At 44.0% G+C, this 27,452-nt stretch overlaps 2 protein-coding genes across 2 annotated transcripts in view; both read right to left on the bottom strand.

Moving 5' to 3' along the window:
• Positions 1–17,860, bottom strand: part of ttc4 (tetratricopeptide repeat domain 4) — a 38,616-nt gene extending 20,756 nt beyond the window's left edge. The window contains 1 exon segment of the mRNA XM_069938920.1: positions 17,843–17,860. Coding sequence (XP_069795021.1) covers positions 17,843–17,845 — 3 coding nt within the window. The 5' untranslated portion in view covers positions 17,846–17,860.
• On the bottom strand, positions 16,226–25,743 carry pars2 (prolyl-tRNA synthetase 2, mitochondrial). The gene is made up of 2 exons (XM_069938919.1): positions 25,672–25,743; positions 16,226–17,951 (listed from the first exon to the last, which is right to left on the bottom strand). The coding sequence occupies exon 2, from the start codon at positions 17,931–17,933 to the stop codon at positions 16,521–16,523; it is 1,413 nt and encodes a 470-aa protein (XP_069795020.1). The 5' UTR covers positions 17,934–17,951; positions 25,672–25,743; the 3' UTR covers positions 16,226–16,520.
• Between the last annotated feature and the right edge of the window lie 1,709 nt (positions 25,744–27,452).

Here is a 27,452-nt window from a genome sequence, read left to right as displayed (position 1 = left end):
AATATTCCTGATTGGGCTCCAATTGGTCTACACGTGGTAGGTGAGAAGATAAAAAGTGCTCTAATTTGTACATGGTCAAATCAAAATACATACAAATAACCTTGAATAAAATCTGGTATGTGCACTTTAATCACAAGTGAATTGTTTGGTTACATATTTAAAACTGTGGAACAAAAGGGTAACATGAAAAAAAGTGACTTTGTCCCAAACATTATGGAGGGCCCTTTTCCTCATCCAACCCTCAATTTCCTTTATTAACTCAGGTTCCCCAATCTTAACATCTTTGCTTCATGTACAGGGACATCGTGAGTCTGAATTTTTAATATTTCACTTTTAAACATTTTCCATTTATTGCATATTGTTTATCCCACTGACAACTATTGCCAGTCTACATTTGCCAGGTTTTGAAATCAGCCCTTGCCCCAATTTAAATCTTTAATTCTAAGTTCTACCTTATCCTTTTCCATAACTACATTGAAGCTTACCTAATTGTGGTCACTATGTACAGAGTCTCTCGACAGACACTTCCAATCCTTACCCATCCTTCTACCAAAAATAAGGTTGTTTATAGCACCCCCTAATTGGACTTCCTATATCAAAAATTATTTGTGGATACAATTAATAACTCTATTTGCATTTAGGTATGTTTCACCACACTTTATTAACAGGCGAGCTTGTGGCTTGCAGACAGAAATGATAAATTGCACACCCAATGATCATCCACTTGAAAAGCAGAAAACTGGACCTGCTGTCCACTATAAAGCCAATGCTTCAAGCTCATGTATCAGGCCACCAACAACAGAACTCCAGTCCTTCAGGGCCAAAAGCCCAATATGCAGAGCCTTCATTCTTCAGGGTGAATCTAGGGAACTAGTTTACCAACAGCGTCACTACCAGGGCTGTACTTTTATGTATTTTTCATGCCTCCAAAACTCATGTAAAAGGTTTTCAAAAAAAACTCAGCTCCTGTTGCTGAGTAAACTTTGGTAATGTCATGAAATTCTTGCTTTTGTTTTGGACAATACTTTCATATTTGTTCTGCTCCCCAAATGATTTTGAAAAACACCATATGCAATTGCCTCATTCCAAAGTAATAACCACAGTTACATAGCTGAAATATTAACAATTTGTCAAAATTAAACATGGTTACATAAAAATAAACTGAGAAACTACAGAAAATCCTAAAAGAAAACCCCCAATCCCCCCCTCCCACCCTAACACTACCCGTCCCTCTACCCTAACTCTAAACCCCCTATCCCCCCCCAATAAAAAGAATAGCTAAAGAGAAAAAATAACTAAGGAGAATACCTAACATCATTCATTTACTATATAAGGAGATCCAGCAGCATCCAACACCAGCCTTAAATTTTCAAATTAAAATGATCCAAATATGGGCACAAAATCCTTTTAAATACATAGTATTTATCCTTTAAGTTACCTTATTCCTTTTGTTTCACTCTGACATTTTTCCTTATTTCCTCATCTTCCTTTGTACCCTTCCCCTTGTGCACTGACAATTTAGAGAAATTATGTGTGATTCTCTCAAGAATTGGATATGTCAAAAATCACAAGGAACAGACAATAGAGCAAATAATCCTTTTGTGCTGTCTTCCTAGAAATTAGTAATATTCTAAATATAATAAGAAACTACGAGTGCAATGAATATGAGGAATTGGAGTTTAATACTATTATTAGGGATTAAAGGGTGGGAATTCATGCAATTAAAGCCAGAAATCCACAGGAATACCTTGCACCCCAGAGTACTAATGGAGGTAGCTATGGATATTGTGAATGCAATGGTTTAGTTTGCAGAATTCTATAGATTACAAAATAGTTCTAATTGGAGAGCAGAAAATGTAACCCCTCAATTTTAAACAGGTGCTAGAGACAGAACAGAAAACTACAAATTGGGGACTTTAACCAGTGAATGGGAAAATTTCTGATGTCCAAATAAAAGGGCAAAATATGAAGACACTTTAAAATATCAATAGAATTAGACAAAGTCAATAGCATCTCTGGAATGGAAGTTATTTTTGATAATCCTATTGGAGTTTTTTGAGAATGCAACTGGTAGAATAAATAATGGAAAACCAGAGGATATAATGTTCTAATCCTGTTTATAAACATGAGCTACCTGAACTACCTGTCATAAAAGAAATCATGTTGTATAAGTTTCTAGATGGTGTGCTTTGTTTGTTCATTAACCTTTTGACTTATTGAAAAGATATGACTCCATAGATGCAAGGTTTCATCATTATTTTCAAAGACATGTCTGTTCACAAGATTCTGAACTTCAGATAACCCATTCTGGGCATCCAACACTAAATTCTGCATATCATTATTTAGTTATTTAGTCAAACTGCATGAGTTTTTCAAGCTTTGTTGGGACCAAGGAAAACTGCCTCAGGACCTTCATGATGCCACCATCATCACCCTGTACAAAAACAAAGGCAAGAAATCAGACTGCTCAAACTACAGGGGAATCACGCTGCTCTCCATTGCAGGCAAAATCTTCGCTAGGATTCTCCTAAATAGAATAATACCTAGTGTCGCCGAGAATATTCTCCCAGAATCACAGTGCGGCTTTCGCGACCATGTCAGGAACCACTGACATGGTCTTTGCCCTCAGACAGCTCCAAGAAAAGCGCAGAGAACAAAACAAAGGACTCTACATCACCTTTGTTGACCTCACCAAAGCCTTCGACACCGTGAGCAGGAAAGGGCTTTGGCATCGGATGCCCCCCAAAGTTCCTCAACATGGTTATCCAACTGCACGAAAACCAACAAGGTCAGGTCAGATACAGAAATGAGCTCTCTGAACCCTTCTCCATTAACAATGGCGTGAAGCAAGGCTGTGTTCTCGCACCAACCCTCTTTTCAATCTTCTTCAGCATGATGGTGAACCAAGCCATGAAAGACCTCAACAATGAAGACGCTGTTTACATCCGGTACCGCACGGATGGCAGTCTCTTCAATCTGAGGCGCCTGCAAGCTCACACCAAGACACAAGAGAAACTTGTCCGCGAACTACTCTTTGCAGACGATGCCGCTTTAGTTGCCCATTCAGAGCCAGCTCTTCAGCGCTTGACGTCCTGTTTTGCGGAAACTGCCAAAATGTTTGGCCTGGAAGTCAGCCTGAAGAAAACTGAGGTCCTCCATCAGCCAGCTCCCCACCATGACTACCAGCCCCCCCCACATCTCCAATCGGGCACACAAAACTCAAAACGGTCAACCAGTTTACCTATCTCAGCTGCACCATTTCATCAGATGCAAGGATTGACAACGAGATAGACAACAGACTCGCCAAGGCAAATAGCGCCTTTGGAAGACTACACAAAAGAGTCTGGAAAAACAACCAACTGAAAAACCTCACAAAGATAAGCGTATACAGAGCCGTTGTCATACCAACACTCCTGTTCGGCTCCGAATCATGGGTCCTCTACCGGCATCACCTACGGCTCCTAGAACACTTCCACCAGCATTGTCTCCGTTCCATCCTCAACATTCATTGGAGCACCTTCATCCCTAACGTCGAAGTACTCGAGATGGCAGAGGTCGACAGCATCGAGTCCACGCTGCTGAAGATCCAGCTGCGCTGGGTGGGTCACGTCTCCAGAATGGAGGACCATCGCCTTCCCAAGATCGTGTTATATGGCGAGCTCTCCACTGGCCACCGTGACAGAGGCGCAACAAAGAAGAGGTACAAGGACTACCTAAAGAAATCTCTTGGTGCCTGCCACATTGACCATCGCCAGTGGGCTGATACCGCCTCAAACCGTGCATCTTGGCACCTCACAGTTCGGCGGGCAGCAACCTCCTTTGAAGAAGACCGCAGAGCCCACCTCACTGACAAAAGGCAAAGAAGGAAAAACCCAACACCCAACCCCAACCCACCAATTTTCCCCTGCAACCGCTGCAACCGTGTCTGCCTGTCCCGCATCGGACTTGTCAGCCACAAACGAGCCTGCAGCTGACGTGGACATTTACCCCCTCCATAAATCTTCGTCCACGAAGCCAAGCCAAAGATAAGGAATCGTAACAATACATTAGAAAACACCAAGCTTGCTGGGAGAGCACTCAAAACAAATCTTTGCACTTGACTATAAACAGATCAATTAAATTTCAAATTATTTTATGATTGTGTACAGAATTAGATTGGTTAGGTCTTCAAAAGGGATCTAAAAGGTCACTGAAGGAGTGGTTAATGTGGAGTGGGCAGAGTCAGAGTGGCAAGGCTTTGGCTCAACAGGATTTGGTGAAAACAGGTAAGAGGCAAGGGATAGTAGGAGTTGAAGTATGAAAGGACCACCCTATTAAAGAAACAGAAATGATTCAGCAGGAAGGCACAGGTAAGGGCAGGTTATAGTTATATATTTTGTTCTTCTAGTCATAAACGGTGGGAATGCTTCTCTTGCAGAATGTGGGACGTCAGGGAAGCCAGCAGTATCCCTGACGACTTCATCTGCGAGAAGTGCATTCAACTGCAGCTCCTAACAAGCCGAGTTAAGGAACTGGGTGAACTCTGGATCATTTGGGAAGCTGAGGAGTTACAGGGACACTATCACACCTAGGAGGCAGGTAGGTGGGTGACAGTCAAGAGAGGGAAGGGGGACAGGTAAACAGTGCAGGGAACCCCTGTGGACATTCCTCTCAATAATAAGTATACCATTTTGGATACTGATTGTGGAGCCCTGCCAAGCACAAGCCACGACGATAAGGTCTCTGGCACTGAGTCTGGTCCTGTGGCTAGGCAGGGAAGGGAGAAGAGGCGTGGTGTTGTGATAGAGGATTACACTGTAGGGGGACAGATAAGAGATTCTGTGGAACAGAATGAGTATCCTGGATGGTATGTTGCCTCCCTGGTACCAGAGGCTGAAATATCTCAAATTGAGTTCATGGCATGCACAGGAGGGAGGGTGAGCAGTTAGATAGGGACCAATGATGTGGGTAGGAAAGGCAAGGAAATTTCACGGAGTTAGGTAGTAGGATGAAGGACAGGACCTTTAGGGTTGTGATCTCAGGATTTCTACCCATGCCATGTGCTAGTGAGGTTAGAAAGAGAAGGATAATGCTGCTTAATACCTGGCTAAAGACATGGTACAGGAGGGAGTGCTTCCGATTTCTGAGAAGGTGGGACCTATCTGATGGGACTGTTTTCATCTTAACTGAAGGAGGACTAATATCTCTGTGGAAAGTTTTGCTCGTGGTTTTCTGATTGGTTTAAACTAGATTTGCAGGAAGAGGGAAACTAGAGTGCCAAAGCAGAGAGAGGAGTGGAGAGGGAAAAGTTGATGTGAAAATTGCATACACCATTAGAATTCAACAGGTTGAACGTGGTGGACATGTTCTCAGGTGCATCAATTTCATTGCAAGGAGTATTGCAGGAAAAGCAGACGAGCTTAGAGCGTGGATTGGCAGGTGGACTTATGACATTGTGGCCATTAGTGAAGCTTGGTTGCAGAAGGGACAGGACTGGCAGATCAATGTTCTGGGCTTCCGTACTTTAGACATGAGAGAATGAGGGTGATGAAATGGGACGAGTGACATTATTCAACAGGGAAAATATCACAGCTGTGTTCCGGCAGGACAGACCAGAGGGCTCGTCTACTGAGGCTAGATGGGTGGAGCTGAGGAATGGGAAAAGTATGGCCACACTCATGGGGTTGTAATATAGACCGCCCAATAGTCAGTGAGAAATGGAGGAGCAAATATGTAGAGATTACAGACAGCTGCAGGAAACATAAGGTTGTGATAAGAGATTTTAACTTTCCACATATTGACTGGGACTCCCATACTGTAAAAGGGCTGGATGGCTTGGAGCTTGTCAAATGTGTTCACAAAAGTTTTCTAAATCAATAATATAGAGGTACCAAGTAGAGAGAGTGTAATACTGGATCTCCTATTAGGGAACGATATAGGACAGGTGACAGATGTATGTGTTGGGAAACATTTTGGGTTCAGTGATCATAATAGACAATAGACAATAGGAGCTGGAGTAGGCCCATCGAGCCAGCACCGCCATTTTACAGATCGTGGCTGATCACTACCATCAGTACCCCTTTCCAGCCTTATCCCCATAACCCTTAACTCCTTTGCCCACTAGAGTCTTATCTAACTCTCTTTTAAACATAATCAGCGAATCTGCCTCTTCCACCCTCTGTGGCAGAGCATTCCACAGATTCACACTTCTCTGGGTAAAAAAATGTTTTCTCATCTCCGTCCTAAAGGGCCTACCCTGTATTCTTAAACTATGCCCTCTAGTCCTCGTCTCCCCCATCATTGGGAACAAGTAATCAGACTTCACCTTGTCTATCCCCCTGATGATTTTGTATACCTCAATCATGTCCCCCCTCATCCTTCTAAACTCCATCGGATACAAGTCCAGTTTTTCTAGCCTTTCAGCATATATCAACCCCGCCATACCTGGAACTAACTTTGTAAATCTGCGCTGCACACCCTCTATAGCTAGTATGTCCTTCCTCAAAATTGGAGACCAGAACTGGATGCAATACGCCAGGTGGGGTCTCACCAGCGCCCTGTACAACTGCAGAAGGGCATCTCTGTTCCTATACTCCAATCCCCTCTTTATGAAAGCCAACATGCTATTAGCCTTCTTCACAGCTTTCTGAACCTGCATGCTAGTCTTCAGTGACCGGTGAACAAGTACTCCCAGATCCATTTGCTCCTCCCCACTCCCTAGCTTGTCTCCATTTAAATAATACTCAGCTTTCCTATTATTGCCCCCAAAATGGATAACCTCACATTTGCTTACACTGAACGTCATCTTCCATTCAGCAGCCCACTCCCCCAACATGTCCAAGTCCCTCTGCATTTTCCTGACATCCTCCTCACACCCCACACCACCACCCAGTTTCGTGTCATCTGCAAATTTGCTCAAATTATTAATAATCCCCTCATCCAAATCATTTACATAAATTACAAACAACTGAGGACCCAATACCGATCCCTGCGGCACTCCACTTGTCACATCCTGCCATCTTGAAAAAGACCCACTTACCCCAACCCTTTGTTTCCTATTTCTTAACTTCCTATCCATGTCAGCACCTTACCTCCAATACCATGCTCCCTGATCTTGCCCACTAGTCTCCCGTGCGGTACCTTATCAAAGGCCTTCTGGAAGTCCAAATACACCACATCCACAGGCTCTCCCAAGTCCACCCTCTTTGTCACATCCTCGAAAAATTCCAGAAGGTTCAAGTTAATTATAGAGAAAAATAGGTCTGCGACTCTGGTTGAAATTCTAAATTGAAAAAAGGCCAATTTTGAGGAAATGAGAAGGGATCTAGAATGCATGGATTTATTTTCAGGCAAGGATGTGCGAGGTAAGTGGAGAACATTCAAAGGTGAAATTTTCAGAGTACAATTTGCATGTTCCTGTCAGGATTAAAGGCAAGGTTAGCAGGCATAGGGAACCTTGGTTTTCAAGGGATATTGGGGATCTGGTTCAGAAGAAAAGATGTATAACAGGTATGGGCAACATGGAGCAGATGAGATACTTGAGGAGTATATAAAATGCAAGAAAAATCTCAAGAAAGAAATCAGGAAGGGTAAAAGAAGACACAAGGTTATTTTGGCAGACAATGTGAAAGAAAATCATGAAGGTTTCTACAGATATATTAAGAGCAAACAGTAGAAAGGGACAAAATTGGTCCCCTTGAAGATCAGAGTGGTCAGTTTTGTATGGTCAAAAGAGATGGGGGGGACCCTAAATGTGTTTTTTTTAAACAGACACAGAATCATGGGAAGTAAGGAAAACAAGCAGTGAGGTCATGGAATGTATACAGATTAAAGAGGAGGAAGTGCTTCCTGTCTTAAAGCAAATAAGGGTGGATAAATCCCCAGGGCCTGACAAAATATTTTATCAGACTGAGGAAGGCTAGAGTAGAAATTGCAGAGGTTCTGGAAAAAATACTTAAAATGCCCTGAGTCACGGGTGTGGTGCCAGAGGTCTGGAGGGTAACTCTTGTTGTCCACTGTTTAAAAAAGGCTCCAAAAGTAACCCTGGAAATTATAGGTCGGTGAGCCTGACGTCAGTAGTAGGTAAACTATTGGAAGGTGTTCTAAGAGATCGGAAATGAAATTATTTGAATTGCCAGAAACTGATTAGGGACAGTCAACATGGCTTTGTGTGTGGTAGGTTGTTTTTCAAGGAATTTATCAGGAAAGTTGACGAAGGAAAGGCTGTGGATGTGGTCTACATGGACTTTACTTAGGCCTTTGACAAGTTCCCACATGGGAGATTAGTCAGGAAAGTTCAGAGGCTAAGTATTCATGGTGAAGTATTCATGGTGAACTGGATTCGACAATGGCTGGACGGGAGAAGCCAGAGAGCATTGGTGGATGATTCCTTCTCAGACTGGAGGGCTGTGTCTATTGGTGTGCCTCATGGATTGGTGCTGGGACCATTGTTTTTTGTCATCTAAATCAATGATCTGAATGATAATGTCTAAAATTAGATCAGCAATTTTGCAGATTACACTAAGATTGGAGGTGTTGTGGACAGCGAAGAAGGTTTTCAAAACTTGCAAAGGGATCTGGAGCTGGAAAAGTGGGCTGAAAAATGGCAGATGGAAATTAAGTGTGAGATGTTGCATTTTGGAAGGACCGACCAAGAAAGGATATAAACCAGGGATCTCAAGCTTGCGGCCTGCGGCCCTCGGGACGATAGTTTGTGGCCCCGCCTTAATATGAAAGTTTAATGTTAGTGCGGCCCACGAGTTTGATATGATTGGCACTTTTCAGTGTTGTGTGTGGAGCTGAACGAACCTACCAATCACAGTGGAGTATATTGATTTTGGGGGCAGGACGTCGGCTGGGCTTATTGCGAATATAAGCATATTTGTGTGCATTTTCTATTTGTCATGATATGCACGCGGCACATGCGCAATTTCCGCGGTCGCTCCCGCTTCATGCGCTTCGGCGTCCAGTCTGAACCCAGAAGTTGTTGCTCAGCGGGACAGAAAAAGAAGCGGAAAAGACGCATCGGCTAAACACTGAAACTTCAACGCAACAATGACACCAAGTGGAATTATATATATTATACAGCCCCAAACATGGTCTTTTTCAAAGCCTGCAGTGAAGAGAAAGGTTGGTGATGAGCACAGACAATTTCAGGAAAAGTGGGAAGTGCAATATTTCTTTGTTGAGCACAGGGGTATCCCGACATGTCTTATTTGCACAGAGAAACTACATCACCTTTGTTGACCTCACCAAAGCCTTCGACACCGTGAGCAGGAAAAGGCTTTGGCAAATACTAGAGCGTATCGGATGCCACTCAAAGTTCCTCAACATGGTTATCCAACTGCACGAAAACCAACAAGGTCGGGTCAGATAAAGCAATGAGCTCTCTGAACCCTTCTCCATTTACAATGGCATGAAGCAAGGCTGCGTTCTCGCACCAACCCTCTTTTCAGTCTTCTTCAGCATGATGCTGAACCAAGCCATGAAAGACCTCAACAATGAAGACGCTGTTTACATCCGGTACCGCACGGATGGCAGTCTCTTCAATCTGAGGCGCCTGCAAGCTCACACCAAGACACAAGAGCAACTTGTCCATGAACTGCTCTTTGCAGACGAGTTGCCCATTCAGAGCCAGCTCTTCAGCGCTTGACGTCCTGCTTTGCGGAAACTGCCAAAATGTTTGGCCTGGAAGTCAGCCTGAAGAAAACTGAGGTCCTCCATCAGCCAGCCCCCCCCACATCTCCATCGGGCACACAAAACTCAAAACGGTCAACCATTTTACCTATCTCGGCTGCACCATTTCATCAGATGCAAGGATCGACAATGAGATAGACAACAGACTCGCCAAGGCAAATAGCGCCTTTGGAAGACTACACAAAAGAGTCTGGAAAAACAACCAACTGAAAAACCTCACAAAGATAAGCGTATACAGAGCCATTGTCATACCCACACTCCTGTTCGGCTCCGAATCATGGGTCCTCTACCGGCATCACCTACGGCTCCTAGAACGCTTCCACCAGCATTGTCTCCGTTCCATCCTCAACATTCATTGGAGCGACTTCATCCCTAACATCGAAGTACTCGAGATGGCAGAGGCCGACAGCATCGAATCCACGCTGTTAAAGATCCAACTGCGCTGGGTAGGTCACGTCTCCAGAATGGAGAACCATCGCCTTCCCAAGATCGTGTTATATGGCGAGCTCTCCACTGGCCATCGTGTCAGAGGTGCACCAAAGAAGAGGTACAAGGACTGCCTAAAGAAATCTCTTGGTGCCTGCCACATTGACCACCGCCAGTGTGCTGATATCACCTCAAACTGTGCATCTTGGCGCCTCACAGTTCGGCGGGCAGCAACCTCCTTTGAAGAAGACCACAGAGCCCACCTCACTGACAAAAGACAAAGGAGGAAAAACCCAACACCCAACCCCAACCAACAAATTTTCCCCTGCAACCGTGTCTGCCTGTCCCGCATCGGACTTGTCAGCCACAAACGAGCCTGCAGCTGACGTGGACATTTACCCCCTCCATAAATCTTCGTCCGCGAAGCCAAGCCAAAGAACACAGCTAGACATGCTGAGGAGTATGCAAAATACCAAAATGAGAGAGCCAACCGGGTTGCTAATCTTAAAACATGTCTAGTGAGGCAACAAGATTTCTTTAAGAAAGCAACCAAAGAGAATGATGCAGCAGTTGAAGCTAGCTACGTGGTTAGTGAGATGATTGTTAAAGCAGGAAAGCCATTCACAGAAGGTGAATTTGTCAAAAAGTGCATAGTACAGGCTGCAAGTATTGTCTGTCCAGAAAAGAAAGGTCAGTTTAGCAACATCAGCCTTTCTGCTAACACTGTGGCAGAACACATTTCTGACCTGTCAAGTGACGTTTATGATCAACTGTGTGAGAAAGCAAAATGTTTCAGTGTATACTCAGTCGCTCTTGATGAGACCACAGACATCACCGACACTGCCCAACTCGCAATCTATGTTCGTGGTGTTGATGACAATTTTGAAGTCACAGAGGAGTTGCTCACAGTAATTCCAATGCGTGGCCAGACCACCGCTCAGGAGATATTTTACCAGCTGTGTGATGCCATTGAGAATGCCGGTTTGCCATGGAAGAGGTTTGTTGGAATAACAACCGATGGAGCGCCATCAATGTCAGGGAGGAAAAATGGACTGGTGGCACTTGTTTAAAAAAAAACTGGAAGAGGAGAGTGTGGAGGAGGCCATTGCTCTGCACTGCATTATCCATCAGCAGGCTCTTTGCAGCAAATGCCTGAAGTTTGACAATGTGATGTCTGTCGTTGTGAAATGCATCAACCAAATCAGATTCAAGAGCTTAAAGCACAGAAGTTTCCGTGCTTTTTTAGAGGAAATGGAGTCAGATTATGGGGATGTGCTCTACTTCACTGAGGTACGTTGGCTCAGCAGGGGAAACATGTTGAAGAGGTTTTTTGAGTTGAGAGCGGAAGTGAAAGCCTTCATGGAGAAAGATGGGGTTGCTGTTCCCGTGCTAAGTGATCCCAAATGGCTCATGGACTTAGTTTTTCTTGTTGATATTACACATGAGCTTAATGTACTGAACAAGAAGTTACAAGGCCAGGGGCAACTTGTCAGTGCTGCCTATGACAACGTGAGAGCATTCTCTGCGAAACTTATGTTATGGAAAGCCCAGCTTTCTCAGACAAACCTTTGCCATTTCCCAGCATGCAAGGCACTCATGGATTCAGGCACACCATTCAGTGGTGAGAAGTATGTGGATGTCATTTTGAAGCTGCAGGAGGAATTTGATCACAGATTTGCAGACTTCAAGATGCACAGAGCCACATTTCAAATTTTTGCTGACCCCTTCTCCTTTGATGTGCAAGATGCCCCTCCTGTGCTTCAAATGGAGCTCATTGACCTGCAGTGCAACTCTGAACTCAAAACCAAGTTCAGGGAGGTGAGTGGAAAAGCAGACAAGCTTAGGCAATTTTTGAGAGAATGGCCCCCCAGCTTCCCTGAGCTTTTCCGAATGTTCAAGCGGACCCTGTGTCTTTTTGGGAGCACATACTTGTGCGAAAAGCTCTTCTCGACCTTGAACTTCAATAAGTCCAAGTACAGATCCAGACTTACTGACGAGCATCTTCAAGCCATACTGAGGGTCTCAACTGCCTCCTCCCTTAAGTCAAATGTGGCTCGGCTATGCGAGAGGAAGCGCTGCCAGATCTCTAGCAGTAAGAAGTCGGAAGAAGAAGACATGTTCATAACAGTTTATGTTCAATGTTCCATTCATGTTCAGAAAGTTAAAGGTTAAAGAACTGTTAATACGGACATTTGAATCTGAATAATAATAATTACATTTCTCCAGTCAGCAACTATATGTGGTTTCTTCAGTCTTCTATATCTGCTGTATTATTATTATTTTCATTATTATTTTCTTTTTATTTCTTTATTACTGATTGATTTGATTTTTTTCTTATGAATTGTTAATTTATTTATTTTTTCATCTTATTTTGTGTTTAAAAAATAAAAATAAAGACATTTGATAACATTGGAATGTTTTTGTAAGAGCTTTTCTTGTGGAAAACCTGATGCGGCCCAGTCTCTACCTCCAGCGGCCCCCGGGTAAATTGAATTTAAGACCCCTGATATAAATGGTCAATGGTACAGCACTGAGGCATGCAGTAGAACAGAGGGATCTGGGAATACACATTCTCAATTCCATGAAAGTAACTTCACAAATGGATTGGGTTGTAAGAGTGCTTTTGGCATACTGACCTTCATAAATCAAAGAGTTGGGATAAGAGTTGGGATGTTATGGTAGGGTTGTACAAGAGATTAGTGAGGCTAAATTTGGAGTATTGTGTGCAGTTTTGGTCACCTAACTACAAGAAAGATATCGATTAGATAGAAAGAGTGCAGATAAGATTATTAGGATGTAGACTTCAGGAACTGAGTTACAGGAAAGGTTAAACAGGATAGGACTATTCCCTAGAGTGTAGAAGAATGTGAGAAGATTTGATAGAGGTATAGACAATAGAAGCTGGATGGAGTAGGCCATTTGGCCTGTCGGGCCAGCACCGCCATTTTAGATCATGGCTGATCATTACCATCAGTACCCCTTTCCAGCCTTATCCCCATAACCCTTAACTCCGTTACCCACAAGAGTCTTATCTAACTTTCTTTTGAACATAGTCAGCGAATCCGCCTCTACCACCCTCTGTGGCAGAGCATTCCACAGATTCACACTTCTCTGGGTAAAAAAATGCTTTCTCATCTCCGTCCTAAAGGGTCTACCCTGTATTCTTAAACTATGCCCTCTAGTCCTCGTCTCCCCATCATTGGGAACAAGTAATCAGACTTCACCTTGTCTATCCCCCTGATGATTTTGTATACCTCAATCATGTCCCCCCTCATCCTTCTAAACTCCAATGGATACAAGTCCAGTTTTTCTAGCCTTGCTGCATATGACAACCCTGCCATCCCTGGAACTAACCTTGTAAATCTGCACTGCACACCCTCTATGTCCTTCCTCAAGTTTGGAGACCAGAACTGGACGCAATACTCCAGGTGGGGTCTCACCAGGGCCCTGTATAACTGCAGAAGGGTGTCTCTGTTCCTATACTCCAATCCCCTCTTTATGAAAGCCAACATTCCATTTGCCTTCTTCACAGCTTTCTGAACCTGCATGCTAGCCTTCAGTGACCGGTGAACAAGTACACCCAGATCCATTTGCACTTCCCCACTCCCTAGCTTGTCTCCATTTAAATAATACTCAGCTTTCCTATTACTTCCCCCAAAATGAATAACCTCACATTTGTTCACATTGAAATTCATCTTCCATTTAGCCACCCACTCCTCCAGCCTGTCCAAGTCCCTCTGCATTTTCCTTACATCCTCCTCACACCTCACACCGCCATGAGGGGAATAGACCGAGTAAATGTAGATAGGGTTTTTTCACTGAGATACAAAACAGAGGAGATGGGTTAAGATTATAAGGGGAAAAGTTTAGGGGGAATATGAGGGGAAACTTCTTCACCCAGAGTGGTGGGAGAGTGGAATGAGCTGCCAGCTGAAGTGGTGGATGTGGACTCAAGTTTAACATTTAAGAATTTTGACAGGTATATGGATGGGAAAGGTTTTGGAAGGCTATGGACTGGGTGAAATTCAGTGGAACTAGGCAAAAAAAATGGTTTGGCACAGCCTAGAAGAGCCAAAGGGGGTTGTTTCTGTGCTGTATTGTTCTATGGTTCTAGCTAACATTCCAGAAATGTTATGGGTCCAGTTCTTCCAAAGATGTGGAGGTTAAGCAAATCAGTAAAACTGTTAATGGAAATTAATAACATAGAAATCTGATAAATCCCCAATAACTTAACATCTTCATCTATGGAAGTCCACAATTTTTTTGATTTTCAGTGCAGCAGACAGTAACAGTGGTGTGACACAGGAGTTAGTAGGCCTCTGCTGTTTATAATGTACATCAACAAGGGAATATACTACTTGGATGTTTGCTAATTATTCTAAACTGGCTGAGATTGCGAATTGCAAGGAGACAGAGACACCTTCCAGGTGACTTCAATTGAATGCATAGCAATTACAGTTTAATGTATAGTAAATATGTGAAGGTATCCACATTATTAGGAAAAGCAGAAAGATGACAGATTATTTTAATGGTGTGAGATCAAGAAAAGTTTGATGGACAAGGTGGTTTGAATTTAAATTCCAGTCACTAAAAGCAGAAATACAAATGCAGCAACCAGTTAGGCAGATCTTGGTCTTCAAGCAAATTTTAGTACAGATACAAGGATGGAGTATTGGGTGCAGTTTCATTCTCCTAACTCAAGGGAGGATATACTTGCCACACAGAGAATGGCAACTGCCATTAGCCTCCCCCACCCACCCCCCCCCCCCAACTGTTCTAGTCACTTTACACCTCTGGCTATGTGGCTTGGGACAATAACTTCACCATCTATAAATTTGCAGATGTTACCACGGTAACAAGAGTTGTGTAAAGAGGGGTGATGAGTTAGCATGCAGGAGGGACATAGTGCATCAACAACCACCTCACACTCAATGTCAGCAACACCAAGGATCTAAATGTTAATTTCAGGAAGGGGAAACCAGAGGTATACAATCCAGTGATTATTGCAGTATCAGAGGTGGAGAGGGTGAACTGAATTTAAGTGTTTGGGAGTCACTATCTTGCAGGATATTTCTTGGACCCAACACACTAATGATATCATGAAGAAGGCACGTCAGCACCTCTACTTCCTCAGGAGTTTGAGGAGGGTTGCTATGACATCGGAAATCCCTGCCAATTTCTACAGACGTGTGGTAGAAAGTATGCTGACAGACTGCATCACAGTCTGGGTTGGGGACACAAATACCTCGGAGCGTAAAGCCTTGCAAAAGGCAGTGGACACAGCCCAGGATATCACAGGCAAAACCCTTCCCACCATCAAAAACATCTACAGGGAATGGTGACATCAGAGATTAGCAGCAATTATCAAGGATCCACATCACCCAGCACACGTTGTTCTCGCTGCAACCATCAGGAGAGAGGTATAGGTGCCACCAGGTTCAGAAACAGCTGCTACCCCTCCACCATCAGACTCCTCAACAACCAACTCAACTAGGGACTCTTACCTTCTCTTATCTGTATTGCACAGTCAGTTTGTTTACATTTCTTTATTTGTTTACATGTGTACATTGTATAGTTTATTTTCCCCTCTACCGATAAAGTGGTAATTCTGCCTCACCTACAGAAAAAAGAATCTCAGGGTTGTATGTGATGTCATGTATGTAGTCTGACAATAAATCTGAAATTTGAAATCAAGGATTCAGCTATGAATGAAAATCAGAAAACTATAGATGCTGGAAATCTGAATTAAAAACATGCAACAGATCAGATAGCACTTGTGCAAGGAGAAACAAGATTTAATATTTCAGGTTGGAGATCTTTCAGCAGAATTTAAAAAATAAAGAAAAGCTGCAGAATGCAGAGTTTTTCCAAAAGTAAAGGAAACCACATTATGAACACTAAAAGCAATGCAGTTGATTGGCAGAACTGCAAGGGAATCATATTGCATTAGCCACATGTTGGCTGACTGAGTGGGGATTGTGGAATTAGTAGTTCATTCCTCACTGCAATCGTGTCTGCCTGTCCCGCATCGGACTGGTCAGCCACAAACGAGCCTGCAGCTGACGTGGACTTTTTTTTACCCCCTCCATAAATCTTCGTCCGCGAAGCCAAGCCAAAGAGACTGTTTGAAGTATTAGCAGTATAACATGTTTTTATTGGGTTAACACATACAAAGTTTTGAATGATTTTTCAGCACATTGTCCAAGATTCTGCAGTATCAGTTTCAACAGCCCAACATAACATATTGATTTTCATGAGAGGGATGTAATCAAATAAAAATATTTTGTTTTCACTCAATTGTCTATATCTAGGCAAACTATATGTTTTCTGCACATTTCAAAAATATTTGGTTCCAAATATTCAATGCAGAAAATCAGGACACTTTCATCTATAGTATTATACCTGATTGATTTCAAATATTAAGCCATCTGTATGTTTTTCAGAAAATCCAAGACACCTTCTTGTGTGAGAAACAGAGTCCTTCCATTATTTTGGCTGTTTACTTCAAAAATAGCAGGATCTTCCAGAATCCTCCTCCCTGCAATGATGACATATGGATAACCCAGACGATTGGCATCTTTCAATCGCCTGCCAACAGTCAGGTGACTGCGATCATCCAACACTACCTCTCCTTGAAGCTGGGGGACAGTATCCATCAAATTATCATACAGTGACTCTAACAGATCCATACACACTTCTTCCTTGCTGCCTTTCTTAGGTGAAATGACACAGATCTGGTAAGGGGCCACAAGACGTGGCCACCGAATGTCAGTTTCAGTTGACAAAACCTCTATTCCTGCTGCTAGTATGCGCGTGATCCCAAGACCAAAGCAACCCATCTCTGACAGGATGGGCTTGTTCTCACTGTTAGAATGCAAGGCACCAAAAACCTGTGAATATTTGGTCCCAAGATAGAAGGTGTGTCCCACTTCGATGCCTCTGTTTTCTATCAGTTTTCCCTCACACTGTGGGCAGTTTGTTTCAACTGTCTTCATTGTCTCCGCATTGGCAGCAAAATGGCAGTCAGAACACATTAAAAGACGATCCTCCCCAATCTCTGCTGGCAGCTGAAACTCATGTGATAGGTTACCACCAATACTGCCTGGGTCTGCCTGCACCTTCACAAACCGTAATCCCAACCGGTCAAATACTCGACCATAAGCACCAGAGACAAGCTTATAAGTTTCTTTGGCGGCTTTTTCTGAGATATCAAATGTGTACATGTCTTTCATATAGAACTCCCGTCCACGGAGCAAACCAAAACGTGGTTTAGGCTCATCTCGGAACTTCCTTGTTACTTGGTAGAGCATCAACGGTAGCTGTTTGTATGACAGATTTCCTTGCATGGCTACAAGCTCAGTCACCGCTTCCTCATGTGTTGGGCTTAAACAGTAGTCTATGTTGTGCCTGTCCTTTAGTCTGAATAGTTCCTTCCCCAGGAGGTCCCAACGTTCACTGATCTTCCATAGGTTTGCTGAGGTGAGAGTGGGCATGTTCACCTTCTGGCCCCCAATCAATTTCATTTCTTCATCAATCAGCTGAACAAGTTTCTCCATGGCACGGACTGTATATGGCATATAGTGAAAGCAGCCAGTATTGGCAGGCTGAATGAGGCCAGCCTGAAGCATCAGCCTCTGGCTCTTGCAGGTGAGCTCACCTGACCGGCCAACCCCAATCTCTTTGTCCCCGTGGAGGTTCATGGGCGGAAAGAGGCGAGAGAACAACAGGCGTTTGGACCTACCATGGTGAAAACAGGACCTGTGCAAATACAGGAAACCACAGACGAGGTTCTTGAATAATCCTCCTGAATGAGAATGGATAGCCACTTCCATGAGAAATCTGAGGTTATTCTGGAAAGAAAAATAAAATTAATGGCTGCCAAAAAAAAATCAATATAATGGTTGCCAAGGAAGGAAAATAGTGATTCCTGAGAACTCTAAAATATTATCCTCCCCATTTTCTGCTGGCAGTTAAAGTTCATGTAACATTTTACTGACAATGCTGTCTGGATCTATATGAACTTAACAAAATGCAATCCAAAACAGTCACATACCGTATATGTCGGGGTATAAGATGACCCCCATCATTTCCACTTACAATGTAGGTTTTCAGCGCTACCCACTGAGAACTTGCTGCCCCAATAGTCCTTTACCAACCATCCCATCTTGATTATTAAAATGTAGCCAATTCATTTCAAGAAAATGGCAAAATGCTGTTAATTTCCTATCACAATATGTATCAAACGTTCCCAGGTGGTGTAACATAAACACAAGTGATGTCACTTATGTCATTTATTTACAACAGGAGGACCTCAAACATAACAGTGGGAACAAGGATTCAGAAGCTCACTCAACCATTACACATTTATCAACTCTAACTACAGGAGACAGCAAAAAGCTGGAAAACCCAAGAGATGACAGCAGCAGTTTCTGCAGCTCACTTCGACAAACTCAATGAAGACGAAGACACTTGGGAAGTATATGTAGAATATTTTGATAATCATTGTGTTGTACATGATATTACTGAAAATCTTCCATTGAATAAAAAACGGCCATTGTTTCTAACCATAATGGGAGGAGGCACCTATAAGCTCTTAAGATCACTAACTAGCCCACACATGCATTCAACGGAAACATATGCTGAAATCTGTCAAGCTATCAGTCAGCACCCTAACCCTTGACCTCCAGAAAGACATAAATTGTACCGACGTAAACAACAACACAGAGAGTCTGTCTAAAATTTCATGGCTGCATTACGTAAACTGTCTGGATACTGTGAATTTGGACAATTCAGAGACAATGTGTTAATGGATCAATTAGTAATGGGTTTAGCTGAACAAACTACCTGAGAAAAACTAATTGCAACATGAAATCTGGCACTTGGAGTGGTGTCAGATATTGCTACTGTTATGAGCCCAGAGGACCCATAAACCTAGCAGCAATAGATATTCACAAAAACAAATGGTTACTTAAACAAAAGTTGCTTTTTATTATCTTTAATCATGAAAAAGGAATCACACTTTAACTTAACTTACCTAACTTAACGCCCTTCTAATTCTAAGCACACATGTATGTAATGTGTGTGTAAGTTCAGAAAAGTTATTTGGTTCACAATCCAATCTCACTTTTCATTCCTCCAAGTTCACTGGTTACAGGCAATTCTTATACTGTGCACAGAATTTAACATTTATAAAGTTCACCAGGCGTTGGTGCTTGAAAAGTAAATGGTTACTGGACATCCACAACTGATTCCTTTTTAATCAGCCACTCCAGTGTCTTGCTGACGAAACTTTCCCCCTTCAAGGTTCTCCAGATGATAAGCTCTCCTTTCAGGTCACCACAGAGTTCCTTTTTGTTTCTCTTATTCCAAGTGAAACATTAGACAGTCAGTCCTCTCCTCTTGCATGAACCACAAGAGCTTTGACCAGGCCGTCTTCCAAATGGGGCTTTCCACAAGCTTGCCAGCTTGTCCTGTTCCAGTCCCAGCTGCCTCTGCTGGCTGTAACACTGTAGAATGATCTCTGTCTGTCTCTCTCTCTTAGAGAGAAAGACTGTTTGACTCTGCTTGCAAAACCTGTTAGAACAGCTCTACTCCAGACAGAAAATGGCTCTGACAAGATCTTTCATTTGTTGCCTTTTGTAAAAAACAATCCATTAGTGAAGTCTCTTGGGCACTCTCCAAAGTTCTTGCAAAAGCTGTGGTGCCTATATGTCTAGCATTAGCAGAGTTCCAGTATTTCAAATAAGATGACCTACTCTAACAAACCTTTCCAAATTTATCTCCCAAAAACATATCTATATACTCTGACACACTACTGCTGCTGAGGCAGCGGTAAGCAATGCAGATGTCTGCCAGAGAGACCTGGCTATCAATAAATCTTTGGCACCAAGATTCTTCCTGCCAGGAACCTGCCTACCAAAAATGTTTTCGCTACGCCATTTCAAAAAAGCCAAATGCCACAAATGCAATGAGAAGGGGCACATCAAAGCAAGATGCCCAATGATAAAACTAAAGAAAGATTACCAGCCAGACTCCAAAAAATACAATTTGCACAAGAGACAGGAGAAAGCCTGAATACTGAAAACACGGATACCAATAAATCAGAAGAGGAACCAAACAAAAGTAAACTTGTTATGCAAGTAATCCACATCCATGAACTGGGCCACAAAGAGCCGAATTTTTACATCCATGTCCACATTAACAACAAACCGATATGGATGGAACTAGATACGGGAGTAGTGGTTTCCCTAATGCGCCGAACAATGAAGGAGCACCTACTACCATACACAGAGATGCTCCAAATGGACACCATCTTAAAAACTGTTACTGGGGAGGAAATATAAGTTTTTGGAAAGTGCAAGGTACACGTTAAGTACAAGGATCAATCTAACCAGTTGCCCCTCTATATCATGGACACTGAGGGGCCAGCATTGCTCGGTTGCAATTGGTTAAGCAACCTTCAGCTGGATTGGCAAGAAATAGGGAAGATAATCAGCCAAAAGGACAAAGAAAAGCAGGATGAACACCTGCAGTAACCCCAAACTGGCTCCAATTTTAAAACATTACAGCACAGTATCGAAAATAGTTTGGGAAAAATTAGTGGGGTATGAGCCAAACTACATGTGAAACCTGAAGCAGAACCCAAATTTTGCAAACCCAGAACCGTACCTTTTGCAATAAAGGAAAAAAAATTGAATCAGAACTTAATAGACTGGAGAAAGAAGGGATATTAGAAAAATATCCAGTACTCTGATTGGGCAACCCCAATCGTACCAGTATGCAAGGCAAATGCGGTGATTACAAAGTGACCATCAATCAAGCACTACAAATTCTGGAATACCGGCCGAAGAACTATTCCAAACATTAACCAAAGGACAAAAGTTCATTAAACTGGACCTGTCACAGGCCTACCAACAGGTGGGGCTAGACTACTGCTCCTGGAAATAGGTAACCATAAACACACCTGAGGGATTATTTGCATACACCCACATGCCGTACAGAACATCAGCAGCATCTGCCATATTCCAAGCAATTATGGACAAGTTACTACAAGGACTTCATGTAGGCTGCTACTTAAGACGATATCATCATTACCGGCAGGGATAACACCGAGCATCAAACTACCCTAGATATCGTTACAAGAAGCAAATGTCCGACTACAAAAAGACATATGTGTGTTCATGGCACCATCGATGGCCTATTTAGGTTTCACCATCAATCGGGAAGGGGTACAAATGGACCACAAAGGTACAGAAGCGGAATGCTCCCAATGTAGAATATTGACTATAGAATATTGGTGGGTGGGGGAAGAGATATTCCAGACAGGAATCTATTCTCACCTCTTCTACTGCCTACATATTCTAATCCCTGCCTGATCTCTTTAACACAATAGTGCTCACTGACTACTACCCATTCTTCTTTGGCTTGGCTTCGCGGACGAAGATTTATGGAGAGGGTAAATGTCCACGTCAGTTGCAGGCTCGTTTGTGGCTGACAAGTCCGATGCGGGACAGGCAGACACGGTTGCAGGGGAAAATTGGTTGGTTGGGGTTGGGTGTTGGGTTTTTCCTCCTTTGCCTTTTGTCAGTGAGGTGGGCTCTGCGGTCTTCTTCAAAGGAGGTTGCTGCCCGCCGAACTGTGAGGCGCCAAGATGCACGGTTTCAGGCGATATCAGCCCACTGGCGGTGGTCAATGTGGCAGGCACCAAGAGATTTCTTTAGGCAGTCCTTGTACCTTTTCTTTGGTGCACCTCTGTCACGGTGGCCATTAGACACAATCTAAAGGCTGCAATAAGCGTCCAGCACCACTCAGTCCCTGTATGGCATTGTTTCTGCTTTGAAGCGTTGGCCACGATTATCAACTTCAAGAATTTAAGATTACTATGAAACTAGCCATGTGTAAATTGGAAACCAGAAATCAGACAGGCAGAGAATAGATACTAACATGTACTGTGAGCAACCCTTCCAGACTTCTGTTGATTTTTTGTATACCAGAAGAATGTTTTAAATTATAACTGGTACATCAGATTAAATGATCAACAACAAATCATTTCCCTGTCTTGAGGAAGAGGATATGCAAAACTTAAAACATAAGCTGTAGCAATACCTTCAAAGAAATGTTATCCAATTTGTATGCAGGAAAATGCCTTAAATATTGTGCCCTGTCACTGTGTTCTTTGAATGAGACCGGTCTTAGTGAGGTGACTTTGTCTATCCAATACTACAGACTGCTCATTCCAACTAGCGTTATTTGAATAAAGTCTGTTTGAATTGTACTGTGTGGCTTGGTTGTACTTTTTGTATCTTGACAGGAGCTTGACTTTGACACCTACCTGACCAACAAAACAAAACTACAATCATTTCTGGGTCCAAACATGCCTATTTTATGTAATCCCCTGAATGAACTACTTAAGAAGTATCAGAAATGGTACTGGAACACAGAAATCAAATGACCTGTTGATGAACTAAAAACAATTTTAATAAGCAGTAACCATGTTACTTTGGATTCATTACAATCCAAAGAATTAACACTGGCAGTAGACATGTCGCCCATGGGATTGGGCACCATAGTGTCACAGAAAACTGAAAAGGGAGAACAACCGTGGCATATGCCTCCCGATCACTAACTGCTTGTGAGCGGATCTATGTTCAATTGGAAAGAGAAGGACTATCCACCATCTTCAGGATAAAAAGATTTCACCAATACCTATACGGACGTAAGTTTTCAGTGGTGACAAACAACAAACCACTGAGTCTAATATTGGGATGAGAAAAAGAATGGTTGTGACAGCCCGAATTCAAAAGCGGGTGATACTATTGGGAGCATATAATTTTGATTTAAAACACAAACCAGCGCTACAGAATAACCACGCAGATGCCCTCTCCCGCTTATCACTCCCAGATACGGAGAACAAAACAATCATAAAATGGACATCAGAAGCATCAGAAATAAATCAACTTCCGATAACGGCAAAGGGCATCAGTAAGGAAACCCTGAAAGATATACTATCCAGAGTATTCTATTTCAAAACCAATGACTGGCCAGATAAGGAAATGTCAGAGGACATGAAACCCCATTACACCAAAGAAGGATGTCTAATATGGGGAACCCACACCATCATTACCAAGAAGTGGCAGCAAGATGTCCTGGCCGAATTACACAATAACCACCCAGGGATAGTGCATATGAAAGCAATAGCCAGGATGCAAGTCTGGTGGCCTTCCTTAGGGGAAGATAATCGAGCACAGTGTCAGAAGGTGCAGTACATGCCAGGAGGCACAACCCAAAGCACCTCAGACAGAAGCCAACCTATGGAAATGGCCATCACAACCGTGGCATCGGGTCCACATAGACTCAGCGGGGCGATTCATGGGAAAGAATTTCCTGATAGTAGTCGACACGCACTCGAAATGGCTGATTGTAATTCGCGTGAAAAAAAAAAGACTGCAGGTCAGACCATTGAAAAACTCAGGAGTTTTTGCATCATATGGATTACCCATTGAACTTATCTCCGACAACGGCCCGCAATTGGTATCAGCAGAATTTAAAGCAACAATAACATACGCCACATACTGTCTGCACCAGACCATCCCAGTAGAAACAGAACGTTTCATACAAACTTTCAAGGAAGCCATAAAAATAGATGAAATTCAGACTCGTCGTTGTCCCTTAAAAGTTGCCAGAACACACCACACTCAACCACCAAAAGAACACCGGCAGAGCTGATGTTCAGGAGAAATCTAAGGACCAAACTGTCAGAAATATGTCCAAATATCAGCCTCAGACTACAACAGACAGCTTCGCTAAGAGACCAGAGATTGAGGTGGGAGAACCAGTGTTGGTGCAAGACTACCACGTCTACAAAGCTCCATGGGTGCGGGGTGTAGTCCTGAAAAAATTCAGCCCATACTCATTTCACATTCTAGTGGGGGAGATGATATGGAAAAGACACATCAACCAACTAAGACCAGTGCAATGACACCCGAAGCCAGAAAGGACAGTGTGTTCAGTGAGGGGCCCACCCAGCTACCAATAGAAACATCTCCATCACACATCAACAGGCACGGAGAAGGCCCGAGACCACCAACCGAGGAGATACCATCAAGAAGGGCACCTGAAACCAGAGACCAGGCAAGAAGCCCACTGGATCTTCACACCCCAACTCCGAAAAGACCGCCAAGATCACCTTCTCCACTGCCCAGTTATATCCTGACCAATGAACCAGAACAGATCATGACTAGAGCTCCTTTACAACAGCCAATACCATCCCTCTCCATAGATCCAAACTAACCACACATCCAGCTGAACATTTCAAAGACTATATATGCTGGGTGGGGGACGGGGAAGAGCATTGAATATGACACCATTACGTGTACGTAATGACGTGGGGAACTGATTCATACTGGATGTTCGTAGTAATGCTTGTAGTATGTAATTAGTAAAGCATTGAGTTAGTCTGCACTGGCATTGTGGGTGTCGTTTATTTATAACGGGGGGGGAATCAAACATAACAACTTAGGCATCAGTTCTTTTACAGGAACAAACATGATGTTGAGTATAATTTTACCATTTGCTTGAAATTGATTTACTTATGTATGCATTTCTGATGCACCCTGGGTCCCTGGCTAATTAACTGTTTGTTAGCTTTTGCAAATAGTGACTGGTAGCTTTGTTGGCTATGTTGTTATTTTAAGGAATGTTAGGCAGATTTATAATACATTTTTATTGTTTTAATATTGTTTTAACATTACAATTAATCCATCTTCCCAAACGCAAGTTTCAGTAGAAAAAATATTTAATAGTAGGAGTTATGTGAGTGTTTTATGCTGTTCTCCATCACCATGGGGGACACTCTAAATCAGTAACTCTCAACCTTTCTTCCCCACTCACGTACCACTTTAAGTAATCCCCTACTACTAACCACGGTGCACCTATGGCATCCTATGCTATAGATGCTCTATGGTCAGTAAGGGATTACTTAAGGTAGTATGTGAGTGGGGGGTAAAAAAACAGGTTGAGAACCACTGCTCTACAACACGGGATATTCTGGTTTGGATTTCATACACTGGAATAAGACCACCCTGGTTTGGGTGGGGGGGGGGGGGGTGACATCTTTAGGGTTCAATTTCTCTCTTATACAGTAAATGACCATAAGCACCAGAAACAAGAGTGTAAGCTTTTCTACTGTGGTCATTGACACTGTACTGTCAGCTTTCAGGTTTATTATAACGAGGAATAGATTCTGGGAGGCATCATGAGATCAGGGGTAGTAGCTCTTAAGCATTGAAACAGGTTGGGGAGTTTTTTTTCTGCTGGTGGCCTTTTTTATACGATGGAACATTTGTTGCAATTACGTTGGCTTTTATCGCAACTTTCATCAATGAAAGTATCAGTCCGGGTGAGGAGAGCACGCCTGCCAGTTCGGGCTGAAGGGTGGAAGCCGTCGATCCCAGCGGAGGGGGGGGCGGGGCGGGGTCCCTTGCTTAACGCTTCATGAAGCCGAGGGTCCAACCGAGAGCAAAAGGCCGTGGCTGACCGAGCGCCTTGACGCCGCCCCCTCCCTCCACTCACCTGCAGGCGCCCCACGGCCAGAGAGGAACCTCACTGCCCCGCGCATGCGCGGCAGCCGCGACGGGTCGGCCCTCGGTTCAGAATGTGCGCGAACGCGAATCTCGCCACCTCCTCTCAGGCCACAATGGAGTGAAGCCGCGAAGTGCCCCAACACTTCCCGGATCGGTTCGATTGCGAGTGGACGTTCTGCTTCTGAGTTTGCAAGCAGTGATCATGGCGTGAATTGTTGCTCATAAAAGCAGAAGTCTTGTACTCCCCCTCCCTCCCTCCCCCCCTTCCCCCCTCCCCCTCCCTCCCCCTCCCCCCCCCTCCCCCCCCTCCCCCCCTCCCCCTCCCCCCCTCCCCTCCTCCCCCTCCCCCCCTCCCCCCCTCCCCCCCCTCCCCCCCTCCCCCCCTCCCCCCCCTCCCCCCTCCCCCTCCCCCTCCCCCTCCCCTCCTCCCCCCTCCCCCCCTCCCCCTCCCCTCCTCCCCCCTCCCCCCCTCCCCCCCCCTCCCCCCTCCCCCCCCTCCCCCTCCCCCCCTCCCCCCCCCCTCCTCCCCCCCTCCCCCTCCCCCTCCCCCCCTCCCCCCCTCCCCCCCCCTCCCCCTCCCCCCCCTCCCCCTCCCCCCCCTCCCCCTCCCCCCCCTCCCCCCCTCCCCCCCCCCTCCCCCTCCCCCCTCCCCCCCCTCCCCCTCCCCCTCCCCCCCTCCCCCCCCTCCCCCTCCCCCCCCCCTCCCCCTCCCCCCCCCTCCCCCTCCCCCCCCAAGGTTAGCCTGCTAACCTTGCCTCATAAGACTTGTTTTCCAATCCAGGCAACATTCTGATAAATCTCATCTGCACCCTCTTCATACCTTCCACATCCATCCTGTAATGAGGTGACCAGAATTGAACACAATACTCTAAGTGGGGTCTCACCAGAGATTTGAAAAGTTGCAACATGACCTCTGGACTCTTGAACTCAATCCCCCATTAATGAAGTCCAGCATCCCATAAGCCTCTTTAACTATCCTATCAACCAGCGCGATGACCTTCAGAGAGGGTATGGATTTTGTGAGAAACACTGCTCACTGATTAAATAATTTAATAGAGTCAATAGGTGAAGCAAAACAACTCTTTTTTATTTAAGGTTCTTGCAAGAGCGAGCATCCTTCAGACAGGCACACCCAGTGATACTCAACATCCATTTTTATATATTTCTTTGGGTCAATAACTGCTCCTCCTTTGATTTAATTGGTCTTATTTCAACCTATCAAAAACTATTCCTCCCCTTGTCTTAAAGCCCGCCTTTATTTACTTCTCCCACTACCCTTGTTTTACCACCCCCTACCCCCATTTATTTTTACCCTTATTTTATTTGGTATTGTTAGAAATTAAAGTACCTTTAAAGAAATTGCTCGAGACAAAAATTGAGAACAAAGAACATTTATTACTACAACAATGCAAAGTTGGGTGCTTCCCCTTACCCTGGGAATACACACACATACTGGGGCTCACCCAACTTTTATACAGTCAATTTCAGTATCAGAATGCCCTCCCCCTTACATTCTTCTGCCCCCTGGATGGGTTTGGCATAGGTAATCCTTCCTGCCTACGTGCAGTTTCAGTACACTTGGAGGACCAGGGGGTATCCTGTGGGTGCCCCATCATGTCATTGTCCTTATTCACACCTTCCTGATTCTCGGGGCTACAGTCTCTTGATATGCAGAGTTGACTCATTCTATCTAGGGTTGGCTAATTTCATATGTATAAATCTGTGTATGGTTAGCTAATTAGAAATGTATGACTTGGTACTTCTGTCCAG

Source organism: Narcine bancroftii, chromosome 5 (assembly GCF_036971445.1).
Source record: "Narcine bancroftii isolate sNarBan1 chromosome 5, sNarBan1.hap1, whole genome shotgun sequence".
NCBI lineage: Eukaryota > Metazoa > Chordata > Chondrichthyes > Torpediniformes > Narcinidae > Narcine > Narcine bancroftii.
This window is presented reverse-complemented; position numbering and strand designations above follow the sequence as displayed.

Excerpts from the sequence above, each read along its gene's own strand:
- pars2 (XM_069938919.1), bottom strand. The coding sequence starts at position 17,933 with ATGGAAGTGGCTATCCATTCTCATTCAGGAGGATTATTCAAGAACCTC.